Source organism: Diabrotica virgifera, chromosome 6 (assembly GCF_917563875.1).
Source record: "Diabrotica virgifera virgifera chromosome 6, PGI_DIABVI_V3a".
NCBI lineage: Eukaryota > Metazoa > Arthropoda > Insecta > Coleoptera > Chrysomelidae > Diabrotica > Diabrotica virgifera.
Genome location: NC_065448.1, coordinates 167,731,391 through 167,751,602, shown reverse-complemented (window position 1 = coordinate 167,751,602; position 20,212 = coordinate 167,731,391). Strand labels below are relative to the sequence as shown.

At 31.0% G+C, this 20,212-nt stretch overlaps 1 protein-coding gene across 2 annotated transcripts in view; it reads right to left on the bottom strand.

Annotated features, from left to right (window-relative positions):
* LOC114331569 (leucine-rich repeat-containing protein 58) overlaps nucleotides 1–11,243 on the bottom strand; it is a 95,814-nt gene extending 84,571 nt beyond the window's left edge. Inside the window, exons 1-2 of one of the 2 annotated variants that reach the window (XM_028281175.2) lie at nucleotides 10,782–11,243; nucleotides 10,158–10,716 (exon numbers count right to left, since the gene is read on the bottom strand). In XM_028281175.2, coding sequence (XP_028136976.1) covers nucleotides 10,158–10,642 — 485 coding nt within the window. In that variant the 5' untranslated portion in view covers nucleotides 10,643–10,716; nucleotides 10,782–11,243. The remainder of the gene's footprint in view (nucleotides 1–10,157; nucleotides 10,717–10,781) is intronic. The other variant, XM_028281174.2, reaches the window with a different exon arrangement.
* Nucleotides 11,244–20,212: the final 8,969 nt, after the last annotated feature.

The window sequence follows — 20,212 nt, the reverse complement described above, 5'->3', positions numbered from 1 at the left end:
CCACTGAATGTGTTAAAGCTTGTTAATGTAGGAGAGTTATACTAAAATATATATCGCCTATTATATTGCCTTAAATAGAAAAAATATCTTATTTAAATTGTATCCATGTAAGTTTTGATTTAATGAAATAAACCTTTCAATCAAAAAAGTGTTGTTTACTTGTGTACACCCAGCAATATCCTGATCATAGATAAATAATATAGTATTACCGGATCCTGATATGCAGACGCCAATAGGGCTTTTCATCGATTGTCATTTGTTTCGAGCTTCTGTCATGAGTTACATAATATTAATGTATCTATGTCATACGTCTTTGGTTTGTATCATTGGTATATACCAATAACGTACGATGTAGATATATTAATATTATGTGACACATGACAGAAGCTCGAAACAAATGACTGTGAATGAAATGCCCTATTGAATAGGGCTTTTCATCGATTGTCATTTGTTTCGAGCTTCGGTCAAGTGTCACATAATATTAATATATCTACGCCATATATCTGTGTTTTGTATCATTGGCAATATCAATAACATATGACATAGATATATTAATATTAGACAACACATGACAGAAGCTCGAAACAAATGACTGAGTGAAAAGCCCTATATCATGTAAATACAAGTCATAAAGATGTCTTTCTACGGTTAAAATTTCACAGCCTAAAGACATCACTTATGTAATCACTATAAAAAAGAATGTTTTTTTCAATTTTTTTTATTTTGCGGCTTTAGCGCTTAGCTATTTAGCCAGATACATGATGAGAATTAATACTATTATAATACATATTAAAACTAATTCAAATTACTAGTAATTTTATTAATATTCTGAATAATTATGTAACCACTTAATACTAAAATAAAAAAAGTGTCCATCTATACTATCCCAACACATTTTCACCTTTGAAATCGTAAATTTCCATTCCCATTAAAAATAATTTGTACTGTATAAGTATATTTCTTTTGAGCTTCATTTTTTTTTCCAAAATACTCCAACGTGAGTTTTAAATTATGACAAAGTACAATACTTGTTTCAATATTTACATGTAAATAAAATAATCCTAATTACTTGTAAAAGTAAGGTTATAAATTTAAGAATACAGAACTCTCTTTTAAAACCAAAGTGGCATTAGACTAATTTTAAAATTCCCGCTAAAAGGAAAAAGGTAAATCTGGCAACAGTGCCGTCGTTTGCTGGACATTTAATCTCTCCCGAGTTTTTGCAGCCTCTCAAGTAGGTTTTTCGTGTCATCGTTATCGTTATTTAAACATAACCTCACTTCACAACGTTATTGTAATTTTAAGCATATACTTGAACAGTTTTTGATATTTTAATTTATAGGTCATCAAAATTAGAATCTATGTAGGTAAATGTAATTTTACTGATTTTATTACATTTTGGGAACAAAGCAATTTAATCATTACTATAACGATAAGCAGTACTTTAAACCTCCGTAAATTACGGAATCCCTTATGTTTAATAACGATAAACGATAACCGATCATATACTCGCTACTGCGCAGACGTAGTATAACGATAACCATAACGGAATTGCAAAATAAGAGGTGCAAAATCTCTCTACTATCTCCCGAAGTTATACTGATGAAGCGCTACTGTATGCTCTTAATTAAAAACAGCTTAAGTTTCATTTCGGTATAGAGATGATTCACCATCTCCATACGTCAGTTTCAGTCTCTAGACCTCTTCAGTGGGGCTACATGACCACCTCTGAATAGACAAGAAACCAAGCTATCTATTTAAGCAGAATTATGAAAATAATTATGCATATTGGATACTCAGTAGCGACATATATTAAAGAGAAATGACAAGTCCCAGATCTAAACAATAAATCTGAAACTTCTCGTGGGACCACTTTCTGGTAACATCCTTAATCTCTGCCTTTTACAACTTATAAGACAAGGAGACGAAATGGACTCTACAATATGCAGTCACATTCCGTCTATTCATCTAGGAAAAATTCCATTCCATGGAATGGAATTTGGCGGAATGTGACTACAGATTGTAGAGTCCCTTTCGTCTCCTTTATTCATCGTCTCCTTGCCTTATAAATTGTAGAAGGCAAAGACTCAGGATGTTACCAGAAAGTGGTCCCACGAGAAGTTTCAGATTTATTGTTTAGCTCTGGGACTTCTGATTTCTCTCATTCTCTTGGTCATTTTTAATAGTGATTTTGATGTAGACTACTTAGCAACGTTTTTAATAGATAATTATAATCATGCAGTATCCCAATATTTTCCACTAAAAACATTGGTTATTAAAAATAAAAAATGTCCTGTAAATTGGTTCAATGACAACTTAAAAAATATAAATACAGTCGGAAAAATGAAAGAATACCCATGAATAGTGTGACCAAAATTGTTCCTATTTTTAAAAAGGGCGATCGTGATCTTGTAGACAATTATAGACCAATTTCTATCGTTTCCATATTCAGTAAAATAATAGAAACAATTCTGAAGCCTAATATCGTACTTTGAAACCAATAACTTTCTTACCAGTTCACAATATGGGTTTAGAAAGGATCCTTCCACAACTCATGCACTCTTAGATGTGATGAGTGGCATAGTGGATGGCCTGGAGAAGCATAACCAAACTGCCGTAACGTTGTGTGATTTTTTAAAGGCCTTCGACTGCGTTTCTCATATCTTACTAAAAAACAATGTTCTCGTGGAAACACACAAAACTGCAGATACTTTAATTAAACAGTCTGACTTGCACAATTACAGTACAAGAGGTGTCAATAATATCAGAACAGTCAAATATCGTTTGAGTAAATCACAAAAAAACTCTATTGAGTTTAACATATACAGGGTGTCCCGAAAAGATTGGTCATAAATTATACCACACATTCTACGGTCAAAAATAGTTCGATTGAACCTAACTTACCTTAGTACAAATGTGCTCATAAAAAAAGTTACAGCCCTTTGAAATTACAAAATGAAAATCGATTTTTTTCAATATATCGAAAACTATTAGAGTTTTTTTATTGAAAATTTACATATTTCATTCTTATGGCAGTACCATCTTAAAACAAAATTATAGTGAAGTTTGTCCACCCCATAAAAATTTATGGGGGTTTTGCTCCCTTAAACCCCCCCGTACTTTTGTATACGTTCCAGTTAATTCATTATTGTGGTAGCATTAGTTAAACACAACGTTTTTAAAATTTTTTTGCCTCTTAGTATTTTTTCAATAAGCAAGTTTTTATCGAGATGCGGCTTCTTTTTTAATATATTTACATAAACATTTTATGGGGGTTTTGTTCTTTAAACCCCCCAAATGTTTGTGTACTTTCCAATTACACTATTATTGTGATACCATTAGTTAAACACAGTATTTTTAAAACTTTTTTGCCTCTTAGTCTTTTTTTGACGAATCACCTTTTATCGAGATATGGCTTCTTTTTCAAAATATACCTAAAAATGTAAATTATAAATACATTTTCAGATTATTAACAGGTCTCTATATTCGTACTTAACCATGTAAAAATATATGGTTGATTCGACAAATATTCAAAATAGCTCGATAAACACTGGCTTATCAAAAAAGTACTGAGAGGCAAAAAAGTTTTAAAAATATTTTGTTTAACTAATGGTGTCACAATAATAATTTAATTGGAACGTACACAAAAGTTTGGGGGGGTTTAAAAGAACAAAACCCCCTTAAAAATTTTAAGGGGTGCACAAATTTCACTTTAATTTTTTTTTAAGATGATGCTGCCATAAGAATGCCACATGTCCATTTTCAATGAAAAATCTCGAAGGGTTTTCGATATATGAAAAAAAATCGATTTTCATTTTGTAACTTCAAAGGGCTGTAACTTTTTTTCTGTGCACTATTGTATATGGGTAAGTGAGGTTCAATCAACATATTTTTGACCCCAGAATCTGTGGTATAATTTATGACGATTCTTTTCGGGACACCCTGTATAATGTCCTACCTAAGGGTTTTAAAAACCTTACAATCAATAAATTTAAAGTCATTCTGAAAAAATATCTTCGAGATTTGCTTTTTACTCTGTTAGTGAATATTTTGATCATTTTAAAGCAGTATCATGGACATGAATCACTATGTTTTTCAATGTCTCATTTTGTGAATGTGCGTGAATGTATTTATATTTCTATATGTGTTATTTGTATATACACATTATGTTATACAGTGAGCACGTAAAGGTTGGAATAAATTCATTTTCTCGAGAATGGACGGTTTTGGAAAAAAATCCCGAAACAGGTCAATTTTTATTTTTAAATTACGACTTTTTGGCATATATATAATAATAATAATAATAATAATAGCCTTTATTGCCCAACAGTTTCCCATTTACAGAGCAAATTTTACAATGATTTTTATAACAGCACATACGAATAAAGATACTAAAGTAAAGAAAAATAAAAGAATACTAAAATAAAGAAAGGAACAGAAACAATAAAATACATAAATTTATAACTTACTTTCACACATTCAAAATATGTGCACGTGATTTATTTTTAAGTTCACATTCGCTGCACGTGAATATATCACAAACACCTACTAATTTATTAGCATTATGGCACATTAGATTTAATGGTGATTTGTACAAAATATTAGTTTGTGTTCTGTTACATAAAAATATATTATTTTGTTGTCTGGATGTTAATCTAGGAACCCATATATTAATTTGTGAAAGTAACTTAGCACAATCTACCTTATTGTTTAACAATTTATGAAGAAATATGACAGAAGCTTGATTTCTACGCTTTTCTAACGAGACAAAGTCAAACTGATTGAGTAAGTTCAAGTAATTACAACCTCTAGGAGGATAAACTCCTGTCAGTTTAAAGCTTAAATGTTTTAAAAATTTCTTTTGAACTTTCTCAATAGTGGATGCATATTGAATGTATATTGGGTTCCAAATAATTGATCCATATTCTAATTTCGGTCTTATTAAACTATAATATAGTGAGGTTAGTACAAACAGGTTATGAAAATTTTTACAATTACGAGTAACAAATCCATACGTACGATATGCAGCATTGACAATTACATTGATGTGTTCGTTAAAAGTAAGCTGTGAATCAAAATAAATTCCTAAATCTTTAACAGTGTTACTTCTCTCCAGTACTGTATCGTCAATCGTATAACGATACACGACTGGATTATTTTTACGACTACATGTTAAAATTTTACATTTAGAAATATTTAAATAAAGGTGATTATTCAGACACCACTCCTGCAACAAGTTAACTTGCCCCTGCAACCTAATACAGTCATTTAAACAGGAAATGAACATATATAACTTCAGATCGTCTGCAAACATTAATTTGTTATCCTCAAGTACGTTACATAGATCATTTATAAAGATTATAAATAACAATGGTCCTAGATTAGACCCTTGGGGAACCCCACTTGTAGCAAGATAAGTGTCCGAACAAAAACCATTATAACAAACACACTGTTTACGTTGTGTTAAGTAGGATTGTAATAAATTATAATATGTATTATTGATACCCAGAATTTTAAGTTTCTGAAGTAGTATTGAATGGTTAATTTTATCGAAAGCCTTCGAGAAATCCGTGTATACCACGTCAACTTGTCCTCTATCGTCTAAATTTTCACATAGATACTGACTGAACACGGTTAGGTTGGTGACAGTTGATCGTGCGTTCATAAATCCATGTTGATGAACAGATATTATATTTTTAGCTGACAGATATATGCGGGAGTACACAACAGACTCAAAGATTTTAGCAAAATTATTTAAAATGGATATTGGTCTATAATTAGCGATGTTAGTACGATTTTCGGACTTGTATATAGGACAAACTTTAGCTGTTTTCCATACATCTGGAAAAACTGATGATTTTAGAATCAAGTTGAAAAGTGTACAAAGTGGCCTAGTTAGTACATGCAGGCAATCTTTCAATAGAAATGAAGGTATTTTGTCAGGTCCTGAAGTAAATTTATTCTTCAATTTTTTTCCAGCTGCTAAAATTTCAAGTTCACTAATAGGTTCACAACTGATATCTAAAAAAGTATTGGGATCAAAATTGAAATCTAAATTTCCCTCATGTATCTCAGGTAGAGAATACACACTTTCAAAAAAATATTCTGAATGCATTTACTATTGTCTGAGGAGTATTAAATATTTCATCATTATAAACCATTTGTCCAGGAATTCTAGAAGACTTTTTATTATTTACAAATTTCCAAAAAAATTTTGGTTCATCTTTTAGTTTCATTTGCACCGTTTGTAAATAAAGTGAATATGCTTCCTTAATTTTTTGTTTTACTAGTAGCCTAACTCTACTGAACTGTACGTAATAATCATTATTTTTGGTTTTTTTAAATTTTTTATGTAATTTAGCTTTTTCCTTAATAAGTTTTATGACCTCACTTGAATACCAACTAGGATATTTATGCTTAAAATTTTTATAAACTGGCACATGGCTATCAATGATTTCATAAAACCTATCATAGAAATTTTGCAATGCTTGGTTGACGTTGCTGAAATTTTCCAGAAAAGCCCAGTCGGTGTAAAAGAATTCAATATACATTGACATATAGTCGGCTTTTTTAAAGTTATAAGTTTTAGCACTCATGCTTGCATCAAAATTGTTTTGTTTAGTAAAGATAGCTTTAAGTTCAATTGATAAAGAGGGGTGGTACGCATCTTCGTGTACCAGTGGAAGAGCATCACGAGATACAGAACAATCAATATTTGAAACTATTAAATCCAGTAATTTATTGTGATTATTTGGAATATTGTTGTATTGTTTCATGTTATAAAACGCTAATATGTTGTTAATGGAATTTGTTTTACGATCATTAAGATTATTTTGCACATAATTTGGGCAGTTAAAATCACCAATTATCATAACCCTAACCGAATTCAAAATATTCCAATCCTCAAGAACTTCTAAAAAACTGTCAAACTCATCAAGCGATATAGATGGTGGAATGTAAATAACTGCCAAATAAAAAGATTTGAAAGATATATACAATTTGCACACCAAGAAGTCGATTTCGGGAAAATTTTCAGCAAACAGTGACGTATCAACTAACTCAGACTTAATACTAGTATCTACAGCAAAAAGTACACCACCACCACAAGTTAACCCCACTTGATCAAATTTACGATCACTTCGATAAACTTCATAGTTACCCGGAAATAATTCACTAGAATTTACTTCCGGTTTCAACCAGGTTTCACTTAATGCTACAACACTATATTCGCAATCACTCACACTTGAAGAGAACATGTTTATTTTACTGTTAAGTCCTCTGACGTTTTGATAGTAAACTTTGATTTCTTCGTTACAGATACTGTTGGGTTGACTTAGTTTAAAGATACTATTTTTGGAACATCGTTGATATATTTTATCCGACAGTTAGTATCACCAGAGTTTTTCCTATCGTATAGCTCTTGTTTAACTTTTTTATAATATTCTAATTGCCGTCTAGTACGATCCGCAGAAATCCCTATATTTGTGTAATTTTTCTTTGCTTTAAGTTTATTAGAGTTTATTAATATTTTCCTCGCAATATCTTCATTTTCAACTGTAATCTTAATTGGCCTATTTTTTGACTTATCGGCAGTACCCAGTCTAACGATACTCATATTAATGTTTGACAGCTCTGGAGACAATGAAGTTAGTATACTTGAAATAACTTCTTTATCGTAATTAGCTTGTTCTTGGGATGGTGTATTTTGTTCCGGTTCAGCAACATTAAAGAACATGACATTTTTCTTACGCTTTAGTCTATCGGTTACTTCCGATACCAAATCTTCAAAATCTACAGAAGTTTCGGTTTTAGCATTTAAGTCTTTTATGTCTTTCTGGAGTTGAATAATAAGGGCCTTTAATTCATTGAGATCTTTACCAATACCTCTACAACCCACACATGTCCAATCACATCCTTTATTACCATTTAGAATACGTACTTCATTTGAAGTAATATCAACACAGGAATGTTTATAGGTATCCTTACAAACACAGCATGTAACCATAAGATGGCCATCAAATGATAATTCACAACATTTACAAGCAATTTTTGAAGGCATCTTGGATATACAAATCCGTTAGGTAGATAGCAAGAGATACGCCACTGGTAAATTATCAAAGCAATTAAATTGCTAATTGATAAGAAATCGTGGAAATCGAAGTTGAATTGTTGAGGTTATATTTGAAATTCGCACAAAATACTCGATAACAGAAATATTAACTATGCGTTCAAAATGCTGCAGTGATAAATAAACTGTTTATAAATACCTTGATATACTCGAAACAAATTAAACTTGAGCACTTTATACTAAAACTAGTATTTAATTCGGACACAACTGAAACAGGTATAATGTATATCAGACTAGTGACGTCACCCATCTGGGCGTGATGAGGTCATCGAGAATTTTTTTAAATGGGAGTAGGGGTCGTGTGATAGCTCATTTGAAAGGTAATTCAATTCTCTATTCAGTAATATAACCATTATCATAATTATTTATATAGGATGTCCAAAAAAAGTTTTTTTGGATTAAATTTACTGACATAAAAAGAAGAATGCAAGTAATTTATTTAATTCAAATTACATTTTACTGCTCTCAGACAACAACAAAAAGTGTTTATTTGAAAAATAATCATTGCTTTTCGCTTAAATTAAATGTTCAAACTGTCAAGAGCTGTAGGTGGCTGCTTTAATACTAAATTTAAGCAAAAAGCAATATTTATTTGTCAAATAAACATTATATCCTGTTTTCTGATTTTGAGTTAAATAAATTACACACATTCTTCTTTTTATGTCAATAAATTTAAATCAGAAAAAAAATTTTTTGACACCTTGTATAAATAATTATGTTGATGTTTATATTACTGAATAGAGAATTGAATTACCTTTCAAATGAGCTATCACACGACCCCTATTCTCATTTAAAAAAATCGTAGATGACGTCATCACGCCCAGATGGGTGACGTCACTAGTATGATATATATGCCAAAAAGTCGCAATTTAAAAATAAAAATTGACCTGTTTCGGGATTTTTTTCCAAAATCGTCCATTCTTGAGAAAATGAATTTATTCCAACCTTTACGTGCTCACTGTATATCTTATATATTTTATATACAGTGCTAGTCAAAAGTCTGTACCCCCCCCTCGTATCTTTTGAACGGTTATACCTATAATAGTGAAATTTGGAGATAGGAAATAAACGGACGTAAGCTTCTTAACTAGTCATGACAGGTGACGTAATAGTGACAGATGACTTTACAGCGCCACTGTGACAGATAATTTTAAATGGGACCTTATGGCAAGTGACACCTCGTTTGAAAGGTATTGAAAATACCTATTCAGTCATACTAATATTGTTTAAGTTTAAGCTAATTTTGACGAATTAATGAAATAAATATAAAATGGTAGTTTCATTTAATTAATTCAAAATTCAAAATTCCGCCTATGATTACTTGTCAAAAAGGTTGACGTTGACGTAAAAACTACTAGAGAATCGAAAAACGTCAACTTTTTTGACAAAAAAACCATAGGCGTACATTTGAATTTTTATTAATTAAATGCGAAGCTACAATATTATATTTATTTAATTTATTCACCAAAATCAAAATCAACTAAAACACAAAAAAATTAGTATGGCTGAGTAGGTATTTTGAATACCTTTCAAACGAGGTATCACTTGCCATAAGGTCCCATTTAAAATTATCAGTCACAGTGGCTCTGTAACGTCATCTGTCACTATTACGTCACCTGTCATAACTAGTTAAGAAGCTTACGTCAGTTAATTTCCTCCATCCAAATTTCACTATTATAGGTAAAACCGTTCAAAAGATAAGAGGGGGGGTAAGGACTTTTGACTAACACTGTATATCAAATTGACTTGCTACAATGCAAAAATTTTTTTTTGTAAACATAGTCAATAAATTTTTGAATCTTTGAATCTCAACAGCTATCAGTTTAACACGTTCACTACCAAGGGGGTACTTAAGTTTCGTCCTTATAGACTATCTATTTAAATTGCCAGTATGTGCAGTATGATCCCCGGCTTAAGAGTGAGACACTAGTCATGTGAAAAATCGATGTGGCTCATATATGAGTTGCTTTGTAGCGAATGTGTTAAACATAATTGTTTTAAAAAATAAAATTAACCCATATGCACTTACTTTTGTAACTTCCAAATATTTTTGGATATCTCTACCATTCCATTTCCTCCTAGATATAAAAATTTTAATCCAACGAAATCCAGGATTTGCTCTGGAAAATGGCATAGCTTGTTTCCACTCAGATTAAGCTCAATTAAAGAAAGGCACTTTTCAAAACTCTTTGGTATAGAACTACAGGTTAGCAAATTATTTTTGGCAGTAAAACTGGTCAACGGAAGGTACTTGAATACATCTGGCAAGGTAGTAATACCATTATTGCTTATATCCAATACTCTTGTATTAGAAAACTGATATACAGAGTCAGGCAGTGTAATAAGTTGATTGTGATGTAGTATTAACTTCTCGACTAATTCAAACGATTTCTTTTCATCAAAATATTTCTCTAGTTTGTCTTCTGTCTCGTCTGGGTTGAGCAGTAGATAGGCATAATCTATTACTTTAACACTATTTTCACTATCACTACTGTCAGATGTATAATTTTCCATTGTTTGATCTAACTAACACAGCTGCTGGACATCAAAACACTGCTGCATCCACTAGAGGTGTTCAGCTAACAAAACTAAAAAGATAAATGTTTAAATTGTATACATATCTGAGGTCACAATGTTATCTTCAATGTTATACCATGTCATCCTAAATTGCTGTCAGCTTTGTTATTATTAATTAAGATACATAAATGGAGTATCGCATGTTCCATTTAAAAACCATTGCCATGAAAATGTGAAATACTATACCTTCAGAGCTTTCAAATAACAGTGTCAGAGAACTGAGAACTTGTACTTGTATGTTTATATAATTGCTTTTAAAAAACAGATGGTGCTAATTTGTTAAAGTCGCAATATCTTTTATTCCAAATTTATCTGCACTCTCTGGCCTTAACCTACAATCGCAAATTTTTTATCTTGTTTTTGCGTGTTTATAAATTTTAATCTTTTAAATCATAAACTTTAGCTGATGTTGTAGATAACCTTCAGGTTTAAATTTTAAATAGCGATTTACATATTCATTTGTTATATTTACATTTTTATATCAACTCTCTTGTTATATCACGTGTAATAAATTTTGATTGTCGTTTTCTAGTCCGGAAATTTACACACTTTAAAGTTTAATGGCATTGTTCCAAAATTGTATATATTTATACGCCCAATGCGATAATAAAATAAACATTATATTATTCTCATTTATAAGAAAACATATACTTAATACTAGTGAGACTTAAAGGCGTCATGATCTTTTAGGAAAACCACGAGGAAAACCGTTTTCTTTTTGGTAGAAAAAATTATCAGAATTTAAAATTTGCGCCATGTCTGGCTCAGACCGACAGAAACTGTCAAAAATAATAATGATGGAAGAGAATTTTAATAATAGAGGTGGACAACTATTCGTTCCACGATTGAAATAATCGCAGACACAATTAATTGTGTCGATATCCATAATAATACATAATAATGATCGATATAGTCCTGTCGCCAGTGGGGGTACAACGGCATCCTTAATTCAGATGGACTTACCCAAGTTTTTTTTATGTATTTTGACCCGTAGAACACGAATTTTTTGGGTAACAGTCGATCCGGATGTCGATAAGATTGTTACAAACAAAGAACTGAGGAATCACATAACAGCAATTTTTCGCAAAACAAAACATTTTTTTGTATTTTTTGGGTCATTCTAAGCAAAAAATGTTTTTACAAGTGTTTTCGTAGTCCAGGAACTGAAGCTTTTCACCACGCAATTTTTACAGAATGGATAGATCTGCTTGAAAATTTGGGAAGAAGTAGTGGATAGTCCAAGGATCAAAATATATATGATGCCGAAAGGCGCTTTTACCTTGGGGGTGGTTGCCGCCCCATCTCGGGGGTGGAAACTTTTTATTATATTTTGATCGCAAAAGTTGATAAAAACTTTCATTTTAAGCAAAAAATGTTCTATACATTTTTTTGATAAAATTAATAGTTTTTCATTTATTCGTTATCGAAAGTGTTAGTTTTATATCGAAAAAATCAATGTTGTTCGATATTATACTCATTTACGATTCACTCAATTTTTGCCGTAGAAATTTTTTTTTAAACCAACATTTTGGGAATTGAATAACCTAAAATTTCGTATGGAAACCATTTTTCGTATCTCTGATGCTAATCTTGCTATTCCGAAGAAAATGGCATTTTTACCAAACTACAAAAATTCGTTATTCGCTTTTGACTCCAGTTTTTTAAAAACTAATCATTCTAAGCCACTCAAACTTCTGAAATCTATTAATAATACATAAATAAAGAAAATGTATAAGGCCAATGACTAAAAATACCGCTAACTTACATTATTATGCTTCCAATTGGATTTCTCTTTTTTTTTTTGCAAAAAAATATATTAATTTTTTAACCGTAACTTTTTTATTTTATATCCTAAAAAGTTTATTGAAAAAGAATTTTGTAGGTTTTTACAAGATCTATAAGGCTATTAATATTAAATCCTTTTAAAATCCTTAGTTGCAAAAAAATGTGACTTTGAAAGGGTTGGTAAAGGTGGTTTTTGCATGTTATTACAAGCTTTAATTGTCAATAGCTCACTTAGTTCTTTATGGTAGAAAATTATTTTGCAAACTATGTTCTTAGGAATTAAATAAGCTACAACTTTATATTAAAATATTTTTTCGTATCTCTGCTGCTAATCTTTCTATTCTGAAGAAAAGAGCAATTTTTACCTTCTTCTTCTTCTTTCTCATAATCCTTAGTGCCCTTCAGGGCGTCGGATGTCGGGTTCCGCCCTTTATCCACTTCTTCCAATTGCTTCTATTGGTGGCCAGGTTCTTCATATCCCTCATACTGATGTGTCTCCTTTCACCTATATCCTGGATCTGGTCCATCCATGTCTTCCTCGGCCTTCCCTTTTTTCTTTTGTTTCCCATTTTGGCTTCATGTACCTTCTTTGTAAGTCTATTTTGCTCCATTCGTTGTATGTGTCCAAACTAGCTTAATTGTTTGTTTTCGATCTTCCTCATTATCGGTTCTTGTTCCAGCTCTCTTCTTATATCTTCATTTCTGAATCTATCAAACTTCGTAACTCCGGCTATTCTTCTCATGTATTTCATCTCGGTCGCGTTTACCATTGATTCATGTTTCTTTTGGACAATCCATGTTTCCGCCCCATATGTCATTATCGGATTTACTATGCTGTTGTATACTCTGAGTTTAGTTTTGTTGCCTATTTCTGACTTTCCAAATATTGTATTATTTAAAGAGTAATACACGCTAGTTGTCTTCTTCAGTTTATTACTTATTGCCAAGTCCGTTTTCCCATCATCTGTTATTATGTTTCCCAAATATTCAAAAGTAGATACGTGTTCTATTACTTTTTCCCTTACTATTATATTAGTATTCCTTTCCCTTTTCTCATCTTCATTTATTATCATAAGTTTTGTTTTGTGAAGATTCATTTCCATTTTTAATTTATGTATCTCTTTTTGCCAAATATCTATTAGTTTCTGCATTTTCTCTACTGTGTCTGTGATTAAAACTATATCATCAGCGTATAGAAGGGAGTTGATCTTTATTGCATTCAAGTTTTTATATCCTACTATGTATTGAAGGCTTCTTGTTTGATATTTGCTATTTTTGATTAAAGTATCCATGACTATTATAAACAAGAGGGGGGTTAGTCCATCTCTTTGTTTAATTCCCTTATCCCATTTAAAAGTGCCTGATCTTTCTCCATTTATTTGTACTTGGCCTTCTACTTCCATATATATAGATTTTATGACTTGTATCATCTTTTTTGGTATATTATAGCTTTCCAATATTCTCCACAATATTTCTCTGTTTATCGTATCAAATGCCATTATTATGCTTCCAATTGGATTTCTCTTTTTTTTTGCAAAAAAATATATTAATTTTTTAACCGTAACTTTTTTATTTTATATCCTAAAAAGTTTATTGAAAAAGAATTTTGTAGGTTTTTACAAGATCTATAAGGATATTAATATTAAATCCTTTTAAAATCCTTAGTTGCAAAAAAATGTGACTTTGAAAGGGTTGGTAAAGGTGGTTTTTGCATGTTATTACAAGCTTTAATTGTCAATAGCTCACTTAGTTTTTTATGGTAGAAAATTATTTTGCAAACTATGTTCTTAGGAATTAAATAAGCTACAACTTTATATTAAAATATTTTTTCGTATCTCTGCTGCTAAACTTTCTATTCTGAAGAAAAAAGCATTTTTTACCAAACTACAAAAATTCGTTATTCGCTTAACTCTATTTTTTTTAAATAATCATTCTAAGCCGGTCAAAGCTCTAGAACCTATTAATAATACATAAGTAAAGAACACCAAATAAGGTTAATGACTAGTTTTAATTAGGGTGGTAAGTAGGGGGAAGTTTCCGATCACTTTTGCGCTGAAAAAATAGGGACTGACATTCTTTTTATTATAAGTCACTTAATTTTTGAGCTAGAGACCATTTTTTTATTTCTGAAGATAGATATTTTCAAATACTTGAAATTAGATTGAACAAGTAATTCTCGAGAAATGCATAGTTTTCCGGCTTTTGACTTTGAAACTACAATATTTAGCATTTGACGAAGAAGAGCTAACATATAATAAAGTATAGCTCGATTACTATTGGTCTTAAAGAAAATTTAAAAAAGGGTTTTCTTTATTTTTTCAAAAGGTAAATTTTTGTTAAGCAAAGTTGGTTTGATAAAGCGAAAACTTTTTGAGTTAGTAGCAGAAAACCGATTAAAAACATTGATTTTTTCGATATAAAACTAACACCTTCGAAAGCGAATAAATCGAAAATTATTAATTTTATCAAAAAAATGTATAGAACATTTTTTGATTAAAATGAATGTTTTTATCAACTTTTTCGGTAAAATATAATAAAAAATTTCCACCCACGAGATGGGGTGGCAACCAGCCCCATGGTAAAAGCGCCTTTCGGCGTCATATAGATTTTGATCCTTGGACTATCCACTACTTATTCTCAAATTTTCAAGCAAATGGATCCATTCTGTAAAAATTGCGAGGTTTTTTTTGTGTGAATTTGATGGCCTTGGCCGAGCCAATTAGCCAGACATTTTGTTATTTTAAAAACAAACAAATTTGATTTTTCAATCAGAGGAATTTTTTCTGTATTTCTAAATCTAAATACATAACAAACTAATATTATTATCTACAATTATTATCTAAATAATACTCTGTTTTGGTTGTTAATTTTTTTTTAATTTTTATTTTTTTGTATTTTTTGTTGTATTTTTTTATATTGTTAATTTGTTTTTTTATTATTTTTTTTTATTGTTATTTTTTATAATTTTTTTACTACGCTAAGACGTAAACCCGATTCATCCTCGCGGAGGTTTACATCTTCTTAGTTTTTTTTTCTCTTTTTTGCTTTTTTTGCTTTTTCTGTTTTTTTTTTCTTTTTTTGCTTTTTCTTTTCTCTTTTTTTTTGTTCTTTTCTTTTTTCAATTATAATATACAATAATTACTTAAATCTACAGGGTTTAAAAAAATATATAACAACAAAACAAAACATCGTTAAAACATTATTTTAACAAAATTTCTTAAATACAGGGTAAATTTTATTGCTACAATCTATATTTACAGTTTTTGATATGTTGGTAAATTGTTTTTAATGTATTAATATCTTCAGAAAATATCAAAATGTTCAGGTAGACGGGAAGTGGAATTTTTAATATATTAAGATTATCATAAAATTTGTTTATATTTACTGATTGATGTGAACATTCGAGGAGAATATGTAGTAGATCACCTTCTTTTCCACACTCACAGTTAGGTGACTATGTGAGACCCAAACTGTACATATGAAGGGGGGTAAGAGCATGATTACATCTCAATCTATTTATAACTCTTATGAAATGACGATTTGATACAGAATGAAACCATCTTTTAATGGGAATTTCAGGCTGCATTTGTTTGTAATTACTACCAGTTCTCGTGTTTCGATAATACCTTTGCCAATTTTCTTTTTGGTGTCGTCTACTAATAATATCAATATCCGAAATGGGTAGTAAGTTCATGGGAAGTTCTTCGCCTATTTCTAGGGCGGATTTGGCTAGCCTGTCTACTATTTCGTTACCCCTAATGCCTGCGTGTCCCTTTATCCATGATATAATGATGTTTTTTCCTAAATTTGCAATTTTATTATAAAGAGTCATAATTTCCAGTTCTATATGATTGAGTTGTTGGGACTTATGTACGTTAGTTAGTCTATCAACGACACTCTTACTGTCTGTAAATATTATGCAGCTATAGGGTTCGTTACTAAATATGTGTCTACAAGCAAAAATTATCGCTATCATTTCAGCGGTGTATATCGATGATTCACGAGGCAATTTGAATAATTTTTCAAATCCACTTTGAATATTGATTATTGCACATCCTACTTTGTTTTGTACTTTGGATCCATCTGTATAGTAAAACTGATAATGTGGCCATTTATGAAGTATAAATGATTGAAAAACGGCTGGATTTAAATTAATATCCATAAAAAAAGTATTAATTTGTTTTGAGAAAATTTCTTCTAATACATGGGAATACATAGGTGAAACTTGATTTTCATAAGTATAGAAAGTACTTCGGTATTGAGATATTTTCAAATAACTATCTACAAGAAGGGGACATTTTTTCTTTGTCCAATATTTATGAGTTAGATCTAAAATTGATAACTTATGTATATCCTGCAGATAGTTTGTATTTTTTCCTATGGTTCTAGTAATGAATTTATCACTTAAAAACTGTCGTCGAAATTCCAGGGGTGGTTCTATCGCCTCAACTTCCATTATATTAACGGGTGTAGACTTCAAATATCCAAGACAAAGTCGAAGACATTTATTTTTTTGTATTTCTAATTTATTCAAATGTGTGTTTGCAGCAGTTCCATACAGATGACAACTGTAATCGAAAATAGGACGAATCATAGTACGGTAAAATAAAAGTGCTATATTTGGATCGGCACCCCAATTAGTTCTACAAAAGGCTCTTAGAATATTCATTGCATTTTCAGACTTTTTTATGATATGATGCATGTGATCCTTCCATAGAAGTTTTCTATCTAAATAAGTACCGAGATATTTTATACAATTTTTAATAGGATATTGAATTTGACCTACTGCCAAATGACCTTGTGGAATTTGACGATTTCTGGAGAAAATGCAAATTTCTGTTTTAGATTCTGATATTGCTAAACCAATATTTTGATAGTGATTAAGAACAGCCTTAATTGAGACATTAAAATTATTTTTACATATATCCAATGATTTGTGGGATGTGTAAACTACTACATCATCAGCATATTGAATAATTTTTGTTGTGCTATTAATACAATTTTCTAAATCAATGTTATATAAAATATATAACATTGGACTTAATATGCTACCCTGTGGTAGTCCTATATTTGTAAGACGTGGAGTGGAGATGGAATTGTTGATTTTTAAAACCGTCCATCTATTAGTGTACAGTGTCCTCAGAAATCTAGCTAAGTTGATGGGGAATCCAATGTCTACTAGTTTTTTATACATAATGTCCAAATTAACGGTATCGAATGCAGAAGAGACATCTAGAAAAGCAGCCATAGTATACTCATTATCAGTAAAGTTTATTAGTATAGATGAGACTAAGGAAGTTATCGCATCTTGAGTTGATTTTGATTTTCGAAATCCATACTGAGATTTTGGGAAAATATGTTCTTGCTCTAACCAGTGTTCAATTCTATTTTTTATTAATCTTTCTAACGTCTTTAGGAAGCAAGAAGCTAGGGATATTGGTCTATATGAACTACATGAATTTTCTGGTTTTCCAGGTTTTTTAATAGGTATTAGAATATATTCCCTCCGACTCTCTGGAATGTGTGACGTGTCATTCCAAATTTCATTAAAAATATGTAATAATGATATTTTATAGTGAAGTGGTATATGGTATATCATGGAATATGAAATATTATCTTTACCTGGAGCACTGCTATTTTGTTGACTAAGTACTCGATCTAACTCCCACAATTTAAATTGTTGTTCTAAGCCAAACTTATCCCTTGAAACTGTTTCGCTGTATTCTGGAAAATATTGGGAAGGTCCCCACTGAGGAGATATTTTATTATGAAATTCATCTAGCCAGCTTGAATTTGGATTTATTGGAAACTTGTTGGACTGTTTGCGGTTTTTAAAGGCATTTACTTTCTTCCATACTTCACTGATTTTTGTTTTGGAATTAAGGCTTTCGCAGTACTCTATCCAATTCTGTTTTTTCTTTTGCTTGAAGAGTTTTTTTGCGACAGCATCAAGTCTCTTAAATTCAAATAAATTATTCCTTGTAGGGTTTTGTTTATATTTTCCGTATGCAATTTTACGGTTATCAGCAGCATTTTTACAACTTTCGCACCACCATTGGTTTGAAATTTGTCTCTTATGTATGACGTTAGATGAAAACTTCGGTATTGCTAAATTGGCTGCTTTATTGATGTTTGCTATTAACTGTTGATAATTACCGGGAGAATTTTCAGCTTCTAGTACAGAGGTGTATAAGTCCCAATCGGCCTTGTTAAGATTCCAGATCTTGTGAAAGTTTTCAGTTGGAGATGAAGTTGTATTATCTGTTTCCATGTTTATGATAATCGGAAGATGATTTGATCCATGAGGATCTTGTAAGACACTCCACGTTAAAAAATTTGAAATATCTTGAGTACAAAATGTTAAGTCAATAGCAGATGGACTGTTACTAGTTGCTAATGTGGGCGACCCATCATTCAGACATATCAAATTACAATGATCAATACTTTCTAAAAGTTTTTTACCATAGTTGTCTTCAATTTCACAGCCTCCCTTGCAATACTGTGGGCATTAAAATCGCCACCAATAATAAAAGGTTTAGGTATATCTGTAAAGAATTCCAACCATTGTCTTTCAGATATCTGGGTTTTTGGTTCAATGTATACTGAGACAATAGTAATAGGATTTTTGTTTCGAAAAATTTGAACTGAAATACATTTATGAGTGAAAGGATGTCTATTTTTAAGATTTATTTCTTCACATCTTATGTTTGATTTTAATAAAATGGCAGTTCCACCATACCCGTCTGCACGATCTGACCTAAAGCAATTATAACCTTTAAAATTATAATAGTACTTTGATTTAAACCAGGTTTCTGAGAGTAATGCTATGGAAATTTGATTTTGATATAGCAGATATTCTAAATTTACTTTATTAGCTACTGCTGAACGACAATTCCATTGCAGTAAATTCATATTTGTGATGTCTGCGAATTTGAAGACAAGGGTTGGTTTACATGATTACTAACCCGGGAGTAGTCGCGCTCACTTTTGTAACGTCGATAGTCGCGTGTGAGATTCTATCTCAAAATACGAATTTAAAACAAATTTTTATTTTGTACTCTTTTTATCTACTTTTTATATTGAAAACATATATTTCTAACAATTTTATAAAAAAAAATCTGTGTTAACGGCCACCTGCCAACATCGGCCACCTGTTCTAACGGTCAGTTTAAAAATTTCCCAAACCAATTATATATAGACTACAAAAACTGGCAATACCGTCCACCTTTCTATATCGGCCAATAGTTCTTTCATTTTTAGTGGCCGTTACTGACAAATTTTACTGTACAGTAAAACCTGTGTTAACGGCCACCTGCCAACCTCGGCCACCTGTCCTAACGGCCAGTTTAAAAATTTCTCAAACCAATTATATGTAGACTACAAAAATTGGCAATAGCGGCCACCTTTCTATATCGGCCAATAGTTCTTTCATTTTTAGTGGCCTTACTGACAGGCTTTACTGTATTACGAAAAAGGATGAAATGTGAGATTTTATCTAACGGCGCGACTACTCGCGGGTTAAAGCTAATTGGCTCTCCCAAAGCCATAAATTACACAAAAAGAAGAAGAAGAAAAAAATTCCTACGCAATACTACACCCTTCCTCGAGGCACTTACGAAATTTTTTCAAAATTGCAAAATTTTTCATCAAGTTATCGCGAAAAAGGATAAAAATTGAGATTCTATCTCACCGCACGACTACTCGCGGGCTAATTAATTGAAC